General features: G+C 53.2%; 1 protein-coding gene across 1 annotated transcript; it reads right to left on the reverse strand.

The window, feature by feature from the left end:
- Positions 1-6,014: 6,014 nt before the first annotated feature.
- Positions 6,015-13,067, reverse strand: C1QL1 (complement C1q like 1). The gene is made up of 2 exons (XM_068978347.1): positions 12,471-13,067; positions 6,015-6,574 (listed from the first exon to the last, which is right to left on the reverse strand). Exons 1-2 carry the CDS (start codon positions 13,065-13,067, stop codon positions 6,395-6,397), a joined length of 777 nt encoding a protein of 258 aa, XP_068834448.1. The 3' UTR covers positions 6,015-6,394.
- Between the last annotated feature and the right edge of the window lie 5,626 nt (positions 13,068-18,693).

The following is an 18,693-nucleotide window of genomic DNA, read 5'->3' on the forward strand; positions in this document are numbered from 1 at the left end:
CAAAAGCTCAATTCTTTGGCGCTCAGTTTTCTTTATAGTCCAACTCTCACATCCATACACGATTACTGGAAAAACCATAGCCTTGACTAGACGGACCTTTGTTGGCAAAGTAATGTCTCTGCTTTTTAATATGCTGTCTAGGTTGGTCATAACTTTTCTTCCAAGGAGTAAGCGCCTTTCAATTTCACGGCTGCAGTTACCATCTGCAGTGATTTTGGAGCCCCCAGAAATAAAGTCTGCCACTGTTTCCACTGTTTCTCCATCTATTTGCCATGAAGTGATGGGACCGGATGCCATGATCTTCGTTTTCTGAATGTTGAGCTTTAAGTTAACTTTTTCACTCTCCCCTTTGATTTTCATCAAGAGGCTCTTTAGTTCTTCTTCACTTTCCATCATAAGGGTGGTGTCATCTGCATATCTGAGGTTATTGATATTTCTCCCGGCAATCTTGATTCCAGCTTGTGCTTCCTCCAGCCCAGCCTTTCTCATGATGTACTCTGCATATAAGTTAAATAAGCAGGGTGACAATATACACCCTTGACATCCTCCTTTTCCTATTTGGAACCAGTCTGTTGTTCCATGTCCAGTTCTAACTGTTGCTTCCTGACCTGCATATAGGTTTCTCAGAAGGCAGGTCAGGTGGTCTGGTATTCCCACCTCTTTCAGAATTGTCCACAGTTTATTGTGATCCACATAGTCAAAGGCTTTGGCATAGTCAATAAAGCAGAAGTAGATGTTTTTCTGGAACTCTCTTGCTGTCTCGATGATCCAGCAGATGTTGGCAATTTGATGTCTGGTTCCTCTGCCTTTTCTAAAACCAGCTTGAACATCTGGAAGTTCACAGTTCACGTATTGTTGAAGCCTGGCTTGGAGAATTTTGAGCAGTACTTTACCAGCATGTGAGATGAGTGTAATTGTGCGGTAGTTTGAGCATTCTTTGGCATTGCCTTTCTTTGCCTTTCTTTTGGGATCAAGATGGTAGAGTCACTATATAATAACTGGTTGATTTGACCCAAACTCCATTCACCTACCTGAACTTCTCTATTGCTCTTTGTCCAGCGGGTTAACACTGTTGGTTTGGTGAGAATAAAATAAGACAACAGTGCAAAGATTATAAAACTACAAGAAAACCAGGGTATTCTTGCCATCTTTGCTACCCAAGAGAAATAAAACTGTCAAAGAATGACTTTCAGGGAATTCCCTGGCAATCCAGTGGATAAGACTAGGGCTTTCACTGCCATGGATCTGGGTTCCATCCCTGGATGGGGAACTAAAATGCCACAAGCCACACGGTGCAGCCAAAAAAACAGAAGGAATGACTTCCAGCTTAAAGATACCCTCCCTCCTCACAGGGATATGCATTTTAACAGAGGTTTGGAGTATGGTTGAAGGCTTGGGGTCCCCAGGAACCACCAGGGGAATAGGAGCCTTTTGTGCCCTGTAGCCAAGTCTTTCCTGGTCCTATTCTGCCCCTGACAATTAGCTGGAGACGATGAGGTGAGTCATAGTGAGGCAAGGAGCCAAGGCTGGTCCTCCTATGGGCAGTGGAAAGGGAACACTTACTTGCTTGATCTTTTGGGGCAAGTCAGCCTCTCAGAGCCTCAGTTTCTGCAGTTATTTTTTTAAAAGGAATATAATATTTAGCTTGTTACAGGGATTAGAAATAATATAGGTAAAGCAACTTGCAGACATTCAATGAAGTGGTAATGGGGGGTTCTTATAATCATTCATTCAACAAGCATTTACTATTATGAGACAAGTGGGCTAAGAAGATAGGGAAGTTGATAAACACCCACCTCCTACACTCATAGAGCACGTAGTCTATGGAGAAATCACCCTATTAAACAAGGACTAACAATGATGTGAGAGATGGGCTATAATGGAAACATCTGAGGATGTCAGAGGAAAGTGACATGAAGCTGAGGTCCGAAGGGGGAGTGAGTTTGTTTGACAAATGAATCATAGAGGTCAAGAGAAAAGAATTCTCCTTTATAACATACAAATTGTTTCTCATGGGACTTCCCCGGTCATCCAGTAGTTGAAACTCTGTCCTTCTAATGCAAGGGGTGATATTTTTATTAGGCCCATTTTTCAGATGGAGAAACTGAGGCTCAGAAAAGTGAATGTCTTTTCCTGAAACACAAACATAGGCAGGACTTGAGCCCAGTTTTTCTAATTCCAGTTGCTGCATGTCTGTTGAGTCCTGGTGTCTTAGGTTCTAGCTCTGCCCTTAACCAGCCTGAGCAATCTGGAGTTTCTCTTTGGGTCTCAGTTTTTCCAGCTGTATAATGGGAGTTACCCATTCTGTTATTCTGATTCTCAGTTTTGGCAGATGGGGCAAATAGGGAGCATGTGAAAAGCACAGGGGTGGTGAGCCCTCTGGTCCCTTTCCCCTCAGCTCCCCAGCTGCCACCTCTCAGTAACCCTTCCACACCCTTCCAGCCCCAAACACGTGTAGACTTTTCACTTCCACTTTATTATCACTTCATTTGTAGGATTTTAAGGTTTGTTACCTGGAAGGGAGCGAGGAGCTCACACCTCCAGTTCCGCTTTTCAAATATACCTTCATCGCTTGTGAAAACAACCTTATTAACAGCATCTAACCTGCTACCACTTATGGGGGCACCTGGATAAGTACATGCATAAAGGACCACAGCAGAGGAAACAACAGTTAGCTGAAGTGGCAAAGCCTCTGGACCCCTGGGGTTTTCTCCCAGCTCATGGATGTCCTGGAGCTGTTGTCAGGGTCAGCAGAATGTGGGTGAGCCCCAGAGTCGCCTTGAGCAATTGGTCCTTGCGTCCTGCCTCCTCTTCTGGTGCTGAGATCCTCCGGGAAACAGCTCCCATGCCTCCGAGGCTCCCCTGTCTCCTGGACGGTTGTCCACGATTGATTCTCTGGGCAGCTTCCCCTCCGAGCAGTAAATGAAATATCGGTTACCAGGAGTGAGGCGGGAGGCAATTAACCCCTAGACCTCACCCTGGCAGATGTGTTTGTAGCAAGCTGAAGCGGAGAGCTGAGCGCACCTGCCTGGCCTTCCTGCAAAGTCATCCAATTAGGGTAGCCCCCAGCGGTGGGCTCCTGCTGCCTCCTCTGCTCCCCATGACCCCAGAAACCAGGGTGGCATGGACTCCGGGGGCTGACAGCCGTCTGGGCACAGGATAGCCTGCCATTTCTCATGTGAGTGAGCTCCGGGGGCAGTGCCACCCTCACTCTCCCTTGGCAGGGAGATTATTCATTAATTAATCACACATCTTTTTAAAGGGGAGGCGGCCTGGGGAGGCGTCTTCCTTCCTTCCTCTAGAGTGGAACCGCCATTCTGCCTGTCCAGCCTCCTTCCCATCTGCCAGCCCTGCCCCATGGAATGTTTCTGTGCCAGAAATGCCCCTGACTGAGGAAGAGGGGAGACACACGCCTGCTTCAGGGAAACCCCAGTCCCGGGGGCTGGTCTCAGAAAGCCCCAGTTAAATAGAAAAAGCATAGCATCTGCCCTTGGAGCCACTGACAGGGCAGCCATACTCTTTGCAACTGGGAAACTGCACCCTCATCCCCAGTATCTGGGGATACACACCTCGCCCTTAATTCACCCAAAACACTATCTTTGAGGACCCCCACCCCCAGTCTGATGGAGGAGGCACAGTCTCACCTTCAAGTTTCCCATTCTGAGAGTAGAGATGAAGTCATTGTCCTCAGGATGGCCAAGTCTGAGGGGTACAAAAATAGACTTTGCCCTTGGGGAGCCCCTGTCTGATGGGGGAGATGCTCCCCAACCAGCTGGCACTGCCAGACACTTCTGGTGCCCTGCACAGGAAAAAAAAAAGTCCTTGGCTTTAGTCCTGTCCCAGTTGCGTGACAAACTTGCAGTGTGACCATAGACAAGTCACGGATTTTCTTCAGACCATGCTTTCCTCATCTGCAATGTGGAGATCTTAGTCCCATCTCTCAAAGTGACGTGAGGATCGGCCAGTCACCAGAAAGAAAAGCCAGCCAGCCAGCCAGCCACTCCCTTCAGAAATGATTAATATGCTTTTCGCTGTAGCAGAGTCCTAGGCCAGTACCTGTGGTCTCTGGGAGAGGGCTGGGGAGCCTCCCAGGTGCAGTGACTGGATAATTTTGGGCCAGCGCGGCCATTAAAGAATCATAAGAGGCTGTGCTGTGGGTGGCACTGGGGGGGTGGAAGAAGCGGGGGGGGGGGGGGGGTGTTGCTGGCTAATCTAATCAGTCTTCCCAAGGAAACTCTCGTTCCAGACAGACCTGCCAGGGGTTTTATTGGGTTTGTGGGGACCCGCAGATTTCAATCTCCAGACCCCACAGGGAAGGAACAAGTATTAAGCTAATTTTATTAAATGGCCACAGCTGGCAGTAGGGGGAAGTAGGGGAGAGGAGAGAGGATAAAGAAAGTCATTCAAGTCTGCCAGCCACGACAAGGCTCCATACATGGGGCCTGACTGGGAGGGAGGCCACCCCTCCTTCCTGTCTCTCCAGCTGAGCCAGTGGGGGTTGGGAGGGGGAGGCCAGATGGGAACTCTTCCTCAGTGTAGAGCCTTGGGATTCTCCAAGAGGCTCACCCATGGCTGCCACCCAGGGCAGATGCTTGTAAATCCCATCAAGCCTCCACAGGACAGCACTGGAGTGGAAGCACTGGGATGTCTCCAAGCCCCGCTTCCTTGGTTCTGCTTTGGAAACCCCAAATCTTTATGATATACGGTGTGCTGGGTAAAAGGATGGTCTTTGGTTCAAATGCTGATGTTTGCTCCTTCCTAGTTCTGTGACTATGACGAAGCATTTATCCTCTGAGCCTCAGTTTCCTCATCTGAAATGGATAAAACAGCATCCATGTTAAAGGGCATGGGAGTATTCCTTGCCAATCCACTCCCAACCCATACACATTTCCATGAGATAATATTTATAAAGTTCTTCTATGGTGTCAGACAAAAGTGGATGTACTCTAAGTATTAGCTATTATAATTGAGGAATGCTCTAACTGTGTGCAACCATCATGGCCCCAGTTATACATGAGGGAGGCAGTGACAAGGCAAAGAGATTTGGTGTGTTGTCTCCAGCCAGCAAGGTCTTCTTGAACTCAAGTGCAATCAAGATTGATTGTGTCTTATTTAAAAAGCTATTTAACCTCTTTTGAAGAAGAATAAAATCTACTCATCCAACCTCCCAGTGCTCTTGGAAGACTTTCACTTCAGGTATGTGAAAGTGTGTGTTGGACGGACTGTGTTGGACTTTTTGCCACCCCATGGGCTGTAGCCTGCCAGTCCATGGAGTTCTCCAGGGAATCTTCCCGACCCAGGGATTGAACCCAAGTCTCCCGCACTGCAGGCAGATTCTTTACCATCTGAGCCACGAGGAAGCCTTTGGCAAATTTTAAAGTGATATATAAATAATAAAAGCTGTGTTTATTGAGCACATACATGATCCTCGTCAACCCTCAGTCAAGTGAGATAGGTCTCATTATAATGAGAAAACTGAGGCCCAGGGGTGAAGTGCTTGGGTCAAGGTCAACCAGCATTTAAGACAAAGCTAGTTCCTTTCATTGCCATCACTAACCCAGAACTGAGTCAGAAGAGAGTGACTTAGCCAGCATCCTACAGGGTGGCACTGGGGCCAGAACCCAGGTCTCCCAATTTAAACCTGGCTGTGCCTTTGCAATGCTGATGCGACTTTCAAGGTCAAAGAGATGGAGCTTTTCCACCCTGGAAAATGATGGTGTAAGCAGGCTGTCTCCTATGCCTCTTATCCAGTTGCCCGGACCCTCTTGGGCCATGGTGGGCTTTGGGCCCCTTGGCCCACCTCTTCCTGGAGCACCTCTGACTCTGGCTTTTCCCAGATTCAGGAGAAACTTCCAGTAGACTCATTCCCCGTCTGGAGGAGTGCAGGGTTCACAGTCCCCTCCTGCAACTCCTCTCCAGGGCACAGTCAGAAAGCCAGCGGGGTGGAAGTGTTTTATTATAGCTTTGGTCAGACGGGCAGCAGCCTGCCAAGGGCTGTAGCTGGGAAGCCATCCAGCCCCCAACCAACCCCTCCCCCAGGTGGCGCTCCCCCAGAGCAGGTGGGCAGCGCATCCGAGCACGGGGAGGAACCCGCTGAGGCCTCTCCCCGACACCTGCTGGGGCGGGCTGGTGGGTAGGGTGGGCAATAAACAATCCTACTGTACAAATATACAGTGTGGGCCGGGGCGGGGACGGTCAACGCCGCCTCCCGGGGAACCAGGACAGGGCGTGCTGCACCCGGCTCTGCGGTGAGCCGGCGGGAGGGCTAGCTGCGCCCGGAAGGTGGTGAGGACGGGCCAGGGGCGTCATAGCCGGGAGGGCTGCGAGGGGGTGGACGAGTCATCCTTTATCCCACCCGGAGGGGGAGCCCCGGGGGAATAGGGGATGGAGGAGCTCAATCAGAGTAGATGATGAAGCCGGAGAAGGTGCTGTACTTGTTGCTGTTGCCTCCGTGCGCTTTGCCCCCATCCAGTTTGATGAAGACCTCGTCCCCCGCATCCAGGTGCAAGATCACGCTGTTGCTGGCGTAGTCATAGTTCTGGTCTGCGTCCTGGGCGATGGCGCTGGCCCGCACCTGTGGGGGTTGGGCCGTTAGGAGAGTAAGGGTATGTGCGAGAGGGTAGTGGAGGAGAAGGGAGAGAAGCGGGGTCCAGGAGGGAGGGGGATTGTCAGAGAGAAGGCAGGGAAAGAATCTGAAGGGTCCCAGATCCCCACCTGCAGCACCATCAGGGCTCTCAGTCTGCTTTCCTCCCATCATCCTAGCACTGCCCTTTTGCAATCCTGACTGTGTGTTTAGGGAAGGGGTTAGAGAGGAGCCTTGGATTTCTAGGGCAGGTATAATCTGGGTCTGAATTGGCAGTGTAATTCAGTGTAATCAGCTTCCTTAACTCCCCTAGGTCTCACTGTCTGGCCCACTGAAGTGTTAGCCACTCAGTCGTGTCTGCCTCTTTGTGACCCCACAGACTGTAGCCTGCCAGGCTCTTCTGTCCAGGGATTTCTCTAGGCAAGAATTCTGGAGTGGGTAGCCATTCCCTTCTCCAAGGCATCTTCCCAACCCAGGGATCAAACCCGGGTCTCTTGCATTTCAGGCAGATTCTTTACCGTCTGAGCCACTAGGGAAGCCCCACTCACTGTCTGGCCCATTGAGGACCTCAGCAGTGTCTCCAGAACTCCCCAGCCTGGAACTCCTGCTTGCAGAGAGGAATTCTCTGGACCCCCAAGGGATGGAGAGCTGTCCCCTCTCATTCTTTTCTCTCTCCTTTTTAAAATTTTATATATATATATATATATATATATATATATATATATATATAACTTTTTTTTTTGGTCATGTGGCATGAAATCTTAGTACCCCAACCCGGGATTGAATCCATGCCCCCTGCAATGGGAGTATGAATTCTTGACTATTAGACAGCCAAGCAAATCCCCCTGTCCTGCCATCCCCCCACCCTCTGCTTTATTGCAATAATGATGCTTACATTAGCCACATCCACCCATTCTCATGTCAGTGGCTGGACAGGAGGGTGCCCCTTGGCCTTACAGGTCTAGGCCTGGATCAATACCAGGCTGCTAGTAAGCAACAACCCTAAAACTGAGACCTTCTGTGTGGATTCCTTGTCTGAGGTCCATTCTGTGTCAACTCCCTGTCTGAAGTCCATTCTGGAGTCTTTCAAACAAGAGCAGTGAGATGGAAGGCCTGGGAATCATTTCCCTTCCCAAGGCTCAGGCTGGGCCTGCATCCCACCTCAAGGAGTTGTAGCTACACCTGTGACTATTACCCCATCCCAAGAGGACTTCTGGCTCCTCCGGCGGCATCACCCCCATGGCGGTAGAAGGTGGTAAAAGGAAGTGGATGGGAAGAAAGGAATCATCCCTTCTGAAACCTTACATCCCTCTGTGATCCTCAGTCTGCTCTGATATCCTTGCTGGTCCTTGTTTTGATGGAGGAGGGGAAGGACAGGCAGGAGCATCAGGAGGGGCAGGGGAGCGCCAGCCTTTGGATTTGAAGCCTGACACATCATTGGTGAGGGAGGGGAGCTATAATCATAAGATATTGAGGACGTGGGGTGATGGACACATTCTCTCCAGGCATTCCTTTCCAACCGCTGAGGCCAACACAAGTCCTGAGCCCTCTGATCGGGGGCCTCTCCGGGATAGTCTGAGTGGAGGATGGGCAGAGCCTGTACTGAATGGGGTCCTCTCAGCCAGGCTCCTCAACAGCCCCTCTCCATCCTGCCCCTTCCCTGAAGGCAGCACCCCCAAAGGCTGACAGTCAGGGCTGGACAAAGCCAGATCAGGAGAGGGACCCATCCCTCCTCCTGGTCAGGAGGCAGCACTGTAGGTCGTCTGTGCCAAAGCTCCTGACTCAGCAACAATGTTGCACCGGAAGGACCCGACTGACATATTTGCGTGCAGTCTGCCATTGAAAGCCCAGATCCTTTCAGGCCCTTCTCACCCCTCAAGCTTTTCTCCTCCAACCTGGGAGGGAATTGTTTGGGGACACTTAGTTGGGAAAACTCTTGGTCCAGCTAAAGGTGAGGGGAAATCAAATGAAGGAGGGATGCCGTCTAAGGAGCTCGGTTTCTCTGTTTAGAAAACGGATGAGATCCTGCCTCACCCACTGCCACCATTATAAATGCCTTTTGATGGCAAAGGAAAAAAAATTTTAATCTTGATGGGGCTTTGAGCTACCAGGAAAGAGCTGAAAACAAGCAGCCAACTTCTGTATTGTTCCCTGGGCCCTAATCCTGGTGGTATTTATTATTACACATGCATTTCATTATCTTTGCTAATAAATTACTTCTAATAACAATTATTTTTATTACCCAGATTAATTTAGCCTTAACTCATTAAAACAGTGTGCTGCTTAATAGCCAGATCCATTAGAATACAATCATCTGTCATCAGGAATCTCCTGGTGATGTGACAGGCATCAGTACTGTTATGCTTATGTTTATTATTTATTCATCACCATGATTGTTGCTGTGATTATCCTAATTATCCATGGAGGCAGGGAGAATTAATGCTCTTCCATCCGTAGACGGTGGGGGAGCCAGCAATGGAACCCAGGGGTCCTGATTCTCTGTCCAAGACTGGAAATAGTAGAGGCATCCAGTCCCTCCCGGGGGTCGAGGGGAAGTCTGGGGAGTTCATTTTGTTGTGGAAGTGGGAATGCAAGTCTGGGACTTGTCATGTGGGGGTACAATAGAAGCACCTCCTCAAGGGCTGCCAATAAGTGAAACTGAGGCATTGGTCTGATTAGAGGTCTGGAGTGGGGGTAGGGTAGGGGCCAAGAACCCAGGAAATGTGCCCCTGCCCCCAGAGCAAAGCTGGGGTCTTGGGTATGTAGGTGTGGCTCTCATGGGCAGCCAGCCTGGCCCCTGTGTGCTTTCACACAATGCCTGAGTTCCTACTGTGCCAGGCACAGTGCTCTGTCCTGTGAAAGGCATTAGAGGCCAGAGAGGACAGTGGCAAGATGGGGGGGGGGGGGTGGGCAGAGAGGCCATATCCCCTCATGAGAGAGGCTGATCCCCAGTCAGGTCTTCGCGTACCACAGTCCCCAATTTACACACCCCACCACCTCCCCCATCACTCAGACTCTGGTGTCCAAGTCCCTGCCCATTTGTAGTACTCCCCTTCCCACAGGCCCTGACCGTCCCCCCACAGCCCCCCTTCCCTAGCCCGGTGTATCAGTTTCACATTCTCTGGGACACATCTGAACTGTGGTCTTAGAAGGAACCGCAGGGAGCTCCTGTCACTCAGGGCACCGGCTCCAGCCTAGAGTCCCTTCCTCAGGCTCCTCAGGTCCCTGTGTCATAATGACCAGGCCTCAATGCCATCTGGCCGTGCAGCGGTGACTCAGAGCTACCCCTAGGGAAAGGGACCTGGCACCAGGCAGGAAGGTGCTGACTCCCCGCTTTCCCCATCTTGCCCAGGGAAGGACCAGGGCCCAGATGCGGCTCTGCTTTCTAGAGGAAATTCTGGAAGTCTCTCTGCAGGCAGGAAGCCAGGAAGGAAAAGCACAGAGCCCAGGGCTGCCCCTAGTCTTGAAGGCATGGGAGGAGCCGGCTCCTCCCTTCTGTTCCCACCCATTGTCCAGCCCTGTCATTTTTGCTCTCTGCTGGCTTAAATGTCCTCTTCCACCTCTGAGCCGGCCTTTCCCTACACTTGACTTTTCATTTTCTCCCTAGCTGTGTCTTCTCCCCTGGATGACTGAGGTTCATCATCCTCTCCCCCGACCAGGTTGGTCTGAGCTAGGGCCCATTGAATCACTCCCTCCAGCCAACACATCTGAGAACAGGAGTATCAGTGGGCTCCTGGTCTCCTCTCCCTCACAATAATGGCTGGGGTGTGTTATTCTGTGGTTACTGCTGTCTCCCCTGCACAGACCATGTGGTCCTGGAGGGAAAGCAGACTGAACCCCTGGAACCCCAAACCTGGCTCCTACTCGGAGCTCAGAACTAGTGATACGGAATGACTAGTGAGAGGAAATGAGTCTCTTGGACAATCTGGAAGAAGTCACAAAGGATGTGGAGGAGGTCCAGGGCCTATCACCCCACTGTCTGTCTTGGATTTATGTGTGTGGAATGGGGGCAGGAAATGGTCTGAGTAATTGTTAAAATACTAGGTCTCTGAAACCCCTGGTTAAAGTCACCTCCTCTATTCTACCAGCCTGTGGTGCCACCTCCTTGTCAGGCTCTGCCAGTGCCCTGCCCCTACGAGAGGGGTAGGAAGAGCCTTTTGAGTCAGTTTCACCTCCCAGTGACTGAAGCAAGTACGCCTGCCCCAAGCATCCACCATCTTTGGGGCCTCCTCTTGTCTCACCTCTGGGGCCCTGCGGCACCCTCTTGAGTAGCACAGTGGGGCCCACTGGTGGCCTGGTGACCACCTCCCTATCCAGGCAAGCTGTGGTCCCAGCCCCCTGAAACCTTGACTTGGTGCCAGCCCAAACTTTCTTTAGGAAAGGAAGAAATTCCACTGATGAAGGTGACATTGTTGAATCCCTTATTGGTGATTAATAAGGGGAATTGTGGGGCTGTCTGCAGAGAGAGTCCTTACTGGATACTGGGGCCTCCCATTTGGTCAAGAATGAAGGACAAAGAGGAGAGACACAGAAAGCCTGACGGACACAAGTGGGAGAGAGACACCCAAGGAATAAAAAGGGGGATTAAACACAGGGGTGGGGGACCAGAAACCAAGGGAGCAACAGATCAGACTGGTAGACACAGGAGAGAGGCAAGCACAAGAGATGGGGAGAGGGGAGAAAGAGGAAGAGGAAAGGGAGAGGCGGAAACAAGAGGGAGGGCAGGCAGGGGAGGGGGGAGAGGGGCAGACTTACAAGCACCTGGTAGGCTTTTAGCTGACTCTTAGGCCTGTCCTTTCCCCACCCCTAAATGGGGTCCACCTCAGGTAGGGCTGCAGTGGAAGGGTTCCAGCAGGACCTTGGGTCTCAGTCACAGGAGATTCCCTCCCAACTCCCACTAAAGCTTTAGTTCTGATCCACACAGGCACCTGCTTCCACAAGGATGCTCTGCTTGACTACTGCAGGGGCCCCAGGTCTCCTGTGGTCTGGGAGCACTGGGAAGGGAGGGGGGATCAAAGCGAAAGGAGCTGGGTAAAACTGTCACCCTGGAGCAGGGTTAGGTCAAGACTGGTCCTGGGGCAGCAGTTCTAAGGAGAACACCAGACATCGATGGTCCCAGGTACCAAAGACCTCATGAGCTTGGTGCCTGCCACTCTGGTCTCTCTGATGGGGACAGGGAAGGAAGAGGATCCCCCGACACCCCAGGAATCAGGAATTGCAGCTGGCAGGCAAAGAGGAGGGGGAGTTTCCACCTCTTTGTCCTGTCTCAGAAGGAAAAACTTTTCCCTTCTGGCCATCTTTTTTGGACGCTTAGCTCTGACACAGTGGCAAGGGGCCGCGCAGTCCCGGGTTTTGCAGAGGGTGGCAGATCTGCCCAATGGTCCCTTCCTAAGGGCGGGGGATGTATTGTAGCTAAGGCTTTGTGCGCTTGGCTCCCTTTGCCTTTGTGCGCAAAACATCTCCTACAGCTCGCCTTCTCCGCTTGCGCGCCTAGCGGTGCGCCCAAGCGCCCGCGGGCGCAGACGCTGCCTTTCCCCAGAGCCCATCCTAATCCGGCCCCTCACCGCTAGCTGGTATCAACCAGAATCCTAGCTCTGAGATGCTGTTTCCCACGGGCCAAGCCCCCAAGGGCCAGTCCGCGCGGCCTGCGCTCTGATTATTAGTTGGATGTGTTTCCCGCATTTCCGTGCCGCAGGTGCCCAGCAGCACTTGCCTTGGAGCTGGCGCCCAGGAGCCGAGGAATCAGGGGTGCCCGCTAGCCTGGATCATCCCCGCCTGTAATGTCTAAGCCGCTCCGGGTCTCCATCTGCGCCCGTCCGTACCCGTGGGCCCCGGGCTCCCTGGGTGCCCTGCCCCCAGGCCAGCCCCATGCCCCCGGCGGGCCCACCTGGCCGTTCTTGCAGAGGTCCGCCCACATACTGGTGCCGTCGCCGCCGCGCATGAGGACGTGGTAGGTGAAAAAGTAGGTGCCGGGAATATTGCACGTAAACTTGCCACTGGTCGCGTCGTAGTTGTTGCCGAGGTTGGTGACCACGTCGTCGAACTTGAGCACCTCGTAACCCTCGTGAGGATTCTTGAGGCCGGCGTAGAAGGCCACGCGCGGCACCGTGGTGTAGGTGGCCGTGCTGATGGCGCCGCTGCCCCCCGCGCCTGGCAGCCCGGGAGGGCCGGTCTTGCCCGGCTCACCCTTCTCCCCGGGTGGCCCTACAGGACCCGGAGGACCTGGGTCCCCGGGGGGCCCAGGGGGGCCCGGCTTGCCTGTGCGTCCCGGTTTCCCCTGGGGGCCCTGCACCAGCGTGGAGGGCGGGGGCGCGCCGCTCTGCTCGCTCAGGGCGTCGCCGCCGTCGGGCCGCGCGCCGGCGCCGGGGCCCCGCGCGGGGTAGGGGTCGCACACCATGCGGCAGGTGCCCAGCATCTCATAGTGGCCATCCGGGCCTCCCGAGCTCACCAGCACGGGGATGAGCACCACCAGCACCAGCAGCATCACCACGCCCGCGGCGGCCGCCAGCAGAGTCTTCCGGCCGGCGCGGAGCCTGGGGAGCGCCGGGCCGCCCGGCCGCGCCGTCGGGGCAATGGTGCCGGCGGGCGGGGGGCGCGGGCGAGGCGCCCGCGCTCAAGGGCGGTCCGGCTGGACTGCGGGCATGGGGCCGGGCCCGGGGCGCCGCGCTGCGCTGGATGCGCTGCCGAGCCCAGCCGCCGGCTCCTGCCTCGCGCCTCCCTCCCGCTGCGCGGCCGAACTGAGCGCAGCGGCCGCCGCCTGCTGCCGATTCCTCCCGCCTCCCTCTGCTGGAACCACCGCCCCCTCCGCGCGGTCCAGCCCCGCCCGCTCTGCGCCGCGAGGGGTGGGGCTGAAGGCTGGGCCGGCGCCTAATTGGGTCGTGAGAGGTGTGACTCCTCCCACTTAGAGGGGCGGGGCCCGGGGCGGGGCCGCCGGGTAGAGGGCTGGAGCCAAGGCGAGCAAGAGACTGAGCGTCGGAGACGGAGAGGGGGCTAGAGTCCGGGACGCAGGAGAGGCTCCCCTAGAGAAAGTGAGAGTAGGGACTAGTGGAAGAGGGGGCCCTAGGGAGAACTAGAGAGCCCCGAGGGTGACTAGGAGAGGAGAGGCCTCGAGGGTCTGGTATGCAGAAAACCGAGAGAAGCAGAGAGAGGCGCGAGGGGCCACTGCCCGCAGGAGGTGGGGGCTGCAGTAGGGCGCCTCGGTCTTCAGGGGACAAAGAGCGATTGAGAGGAGGACGGAGAGAGGAGCAAGAAGGAAGGACAAGGAAGCGTGTTATGAACGGGGAGAAGAGGGGAAGGCAGGAGGGCGTCGATGGGCCGAGTCTGCGGAGGGCGTCGATGGGCCGAGTCTGCACTCAGGTCTCGCAGATCCCCCTTTTGGGAGATGGGGGTGGGCCGGTACGCCTGTCAGGGTGCCCACAGAATTCCAAGTACTAACCGCAGCTGCTCCCTCCTCCTCTTTTTTTTGGGGGGGGGGGCACCTGGATGTTCCCGGCACCGCCTAACCCCAGGAGGAGCAGGATCTTCTACCCACACCTCCTTAACCTCTACTTCTTCCTCCCTGCACTCCAGGCCAGGTCAGGCTGCTTTTCCCCGGGGATGGGGCCAGGGACTCCTCCATCTTACTCTGATCAATTCCTTTCTCCCTGCTTTTAGACAAGGCGGAAATTGGGGCACTGAGAAAGTGGGCACCCCAGGTAATTTCTCCATTCTGACGGGTACAGACATGTCCCTGGGTGGTGACGCCCCCTTTCCCAGCCTCCAAGAGGGGTTGATCTCAGCCAGCCCCTCGCCCCGCACCCTCCTTCCCTGCCTCCAGCCTCCTGGGCTGCTAACTCTTTTCTCCATCAGATTGTATGAGGCAATCCTTTTCCTCAAGTGCAGTAAAGTGTTTAGGCTGCATAAACTAAAAGGCGTCTGCTTCCATCAAAATATTTGTCACATTATTTGAAGCCCAGTTCATGCTGCTGCACTGCTCCTCTCACCCTCGTGTATCTAGTCTACTCGGGAGGGCTCTGCCATTCAGAGGCCACTAGCTGCTGCTAAAGGATGACCCTCCAGCCCCTCTCCTTTCTTCCCTCCCAAATCTGGGATTGATTAACCCCACCTGAGCTGGGAGGAGGACAGGGACAAGAGGATGTCAACGCAGGGGCGGTGAGACAGGACCTTTCAAGCACAGCTGAGCCCTGGTTAGAGTGATCCCCTCACCATGGAAGGAGCTAAAAATGCAATCAATAGCATTTTATTCAGGGCTTACAGTGTGCCAGGCCCTGTGTTGAATGCTTCACATACACCATCACACCAGATCTCAACTGCAATTCAAAGAGGTAAAGCCCATCATTATTTTCATTTCACAGAGGGAGCACTGGGGCTCTGGGAAGTTGAGAGATTTGCCCAAAGTCACGCAACTATTAAGGGACAGAGCCGGTATTCAAACTGGCAGCCTGACTCCAAGCTCCTCCAACCCTCCTGTTGGGTCTTTGAATAGCGTTTACTGCCCAAAAGGAGGTAGGCTTCGAGCGCAGGAGAAGGAAGTCAGTGAGACCTTCCCAGGCTCAGGAAGAGTAGTCCTGACTCTCAGCTGTCAGTCCGGCCTCCCGTCTCCCACGGAGGTTTCTCCAGTATGACTGCCCCCAAGAGTGACAGGCTGGTGACCCGAGGGACAAGTGCGCGGTCATCGGTGTCTGATATATACAAAACCCCGCCCCCCCGCCCCCTAGTTCGCGCGCACACGGGTCCCTCCTCCGCTACGCCGCTGGGGCTCGTCCGCCACCGGGAATCCTTCCAGAATCCGCCGGTGAAACTGCGGCTGGCTGCCCGAGGCCGCGGAGGGGCAGGAGCACGCACCCCCGGCCTCGCCCGGGTGTCCCAGGGCGAGCTCGGTGTGGCAGGGCGGTCCGCCCCCCTCCACAGAAATAGCGCCCGCTCCCCAGGCGCGGTGTGGCGTCTCTGTCAGCCCAGCCGGATTCTCCCCGCTTCGCTGGAGTGGAAAATAACGGCTTCAAACTTTGCAGAGAGGAGCCGGTGCCAGCACTTTAATTAACAGCCATCTTGGCCTATGAGCCTGGGCCACCGCCCCGCGCCTCCCGGGGCTAGCGGGTCGCGCCCCGGCCCCGCCCAGGTCCCCTCAGGAGAGGGACCCCCGCTGCGGCTCTCCGAGCCCCTTTATCCCCGAATGCCAGGGCCTGGCTGATTGGGGGACGGGTGCTGCCTGGGGACCCCTTTCCCCAGGTTCATCCCTAAGGACCTCCAGCCCTTCCACCCCACCCGCCCCCAACTGTCTAAATCCTGACAGTTGATGATTCTGGGGTTCAAGACCTGCGCGCCAGTCTCAGCTGGTGATTTTAGGCTAACTAGCGGCATCTCAGGGGAATTCTTCTGGAAAAGGGTTGTTGTAAGGATTAAATGAGTTATCACGAAGGTAGCAAAGCACTGGCCTCAGTATCTGACCCTTATTAGGCACCCAGTGTCTATGGATGTGAGAATTGGACTGTGAAGAAGGCTGAGTGCCGAAGAATTGATGCTTTTGAACTGTGGTGTTGGAGAAGACTCTTGAGAGTCCCTTGGACTGCAAGAAGATCCAACCAGTCCATTCTGAAGGAGATCAGCCCTGGGATTTCTTTGGAAGGAATGATGCTAGAGCTGAAACTCCAGTACTTTGGCCACCTCATGCAAAGAGTTGACTCATTGGAAAAGACTTTGATGCTGGGAGGGATTTGAGGCAGGAGGAGAGGGGGACGGCAGAGGATGAGATGGCTGGATGGTGTCACTGACTCAATGGACGTGAATCTGAGTGAACTCCGGGAGCTGGTGATGGACAGGAAGGCCTGGCGTGCTGCGTGCGATTCATTGGGTCGCAAAGAGTCGGACACGACTGAGCGACTGAACTGAACTGAACTGAAAGGGTCCTATATAATTATTTCACATTAAGGCCCTTCCACTCCGGGCATGGGGTCTCCTCCTGCCTTTTTTCCTACAAATTGCTGTGCTGGTGCTAGGAGAGGAGGACAATGGCCTACTGTGCGCCTGGATTCAGAGACAGGACTAGATGAGTGAGGAAGGAACCCAGGAGTTCTGGCTCCCAGGCCTCTTCTTCAACCACATGCCAAGCCCAGGGATCCAGGTTTTCAGCAGAGGAAAGAGGTGAGCCCCAAGGAAGGGAGGAGGGGAGTGCCATCTGTAGATGGGATACTGCCCATGCTGGGAGCTAAAGGTCCAGCTAGGCTTTCCTTCCTCCTGCACCCCCCGTCATTCCAGAGGTGAGGCAGGAGTCCTGGGCATTGGTGGGGGAGTATGGTGGATGCAGGAAAGTGGGTAAGGCTCTTCTTTGATGCACGGCTGACATCAGGAAGCTGGGTGGTAGTTCTGTGGTATTTTGGGGTTCTTTGAATGAATGTGAGTGGGTGTGAATGTGTAAGAGACTGTTTGCGTTAGTGTGTGTCTGGGTTTGTGAGTGATGAAAGGCAGTGCAGTGCCCTGACTCATTGGCTGGCAAATCTGCGTTCATTTATTCACTCAGTAAACATTTACTGAAAGCACCTAGCTGGGCCCTGGGAGGTGGTAGTGGTGGTGTGTCCCCAAATCCTAAGCAGTATTCCTGAGGCACTCACATTTTGGCAGGGGAAAAAGGCAGAAAGAAATGACAAATACTATGATAATGATGAACTTCTAAAAAGTACTTACTAAGTACAAGATATTTTATTTATTTTAATTGGAGCTAATTACATTACAGTATTGTGGCAGTTTTTGCCATACATTGACATAAACCAGCCACGGGTAAAGTACAAGATTAAAAAAAATATTATTTACTTATTTGACTGGGCCAGGTCTTAGTTGTGGCATGTGAACTCTTAATTGCAGCATGTAGGATCTAGTTCCCTGGCCAGGGATCAAACCCAGGACCCCATGCATTGGGAGCAAAGAGTCTTAGCCACTGGACCACCAGGGACATCCCTAAGTATGAGACCTTGTTCTAAGCACTTTACGTGGATTATCTCATTTAAATTTAACAGCCTATTAATAATAAGTTAAGAACTATTACATAGCTTATATTAACTATTACATAGCTTGTATCAATAACCCCAAGTAGATACTATTATTTCCCCCCTTGTACAGCTGAGGAAACTAAGGCTTGGGTAGAGGTTTGCCCTAGGTATTCTGAGGTACCCATGGAAAACTCCCTGCCCAGAGGACTCTACAGGAGAGGTATTATTTTTCCCATTTGTTTATTCATCCATTTGCCCATCTCCATTTATTCTATAAGCCCATATTGGTTGATCTCATATTATCACAAGATGTAGTGGTGAGCATGAAAAGTCTTCTGACCCTGTGTAGTTACAGCATATGGTAGAAACTTGGATACTTAAACAAACAACTGCTATCTAACTGGACGTGCTGCCTGGGAATGTGTGGGATGCTATAGGAACATGCAGCAGTGATGGCTAAATTAATGTGGAGGTGGGGAATCATGGGAAGCTTCCTGGAGGAGGTGATATTTATGCTAAAGCCTGATGAAAGGATAGCACTGGTGAAGGGGATGGCTGCCAGAGACGGAAGAGAGAGGGAGGGAGGGAGGGAGGGAGGGAGGGAGGGAGGAAAGATTATTGCAGGCAAAGGGAAGAGCATGTTCTGAGGACAAGCTTGCAGGGCCTCATGGGCTGTGACAAGAGATGTATAATTTATCCAAAGGGCAATTAGAAACTATTGAAGAGTGTCGGGTGAGTGGTATCAGACTTTTTCAGATTAGAAGGATCACATTGGCTACTGTGGGGAGCAGGGATTAAAACAGAAGTGAGAGCTTATAGTGGCCTGATCTGGATGGGATGGGGGTGGAACAGGGAGCAGGAGACTTGCAGATTTCTGGAAAGATTAGGAAATGTTTATGAAATTGATGAAGGGTGGATGAGTGGTTTTGCCATTACCTGGGTACCAATATGTACCAGACACTTTATGTACTCTTTCACTTAATACTCACTAAAAGTGTAAGGAATAATAAGCATTGTCATCTTTACATTGGAGATGAGGATACTGAGGCTCAGAGAGGTGAAGGTATTTCCCTGAGATCACACAGCTAGGAGGAGAGAAAGTCAGAATTAGAACTTGGGTCTGTTTGA

This window comes from Capricornis sumatraensis, chromosome 8 (assembly GCF_032405125.1).
Source record: "Capricornis sumatraensis isolate serow.1 chromosome 8, serow.2, whole genome shotgun sequence".
NCBI lineage: Eukaryota > Metazoa > Chordata > Mammalia > Artiodactyla > Bovidae > Capricornis > Capricornis sumatraensis.

Bases quoted from the DNA above. Each gene is read 5' to 3' on its own strand.
- C1QL1 (XM_068978347.1), bottom strand. From the start codon at position 13,067: ATGCTGCTGGTGCTGGTGGTGCTCATCCCCGTGCTGGTGAGCTCGGGA. The intron at 6,575-12,470 runs GTGGGCCCGCCG...CAACCCCCACAG, and splicing joins ACCTCTGCAAGAACGGCCAG to GTGCGGGCCAGCGCCATCGC.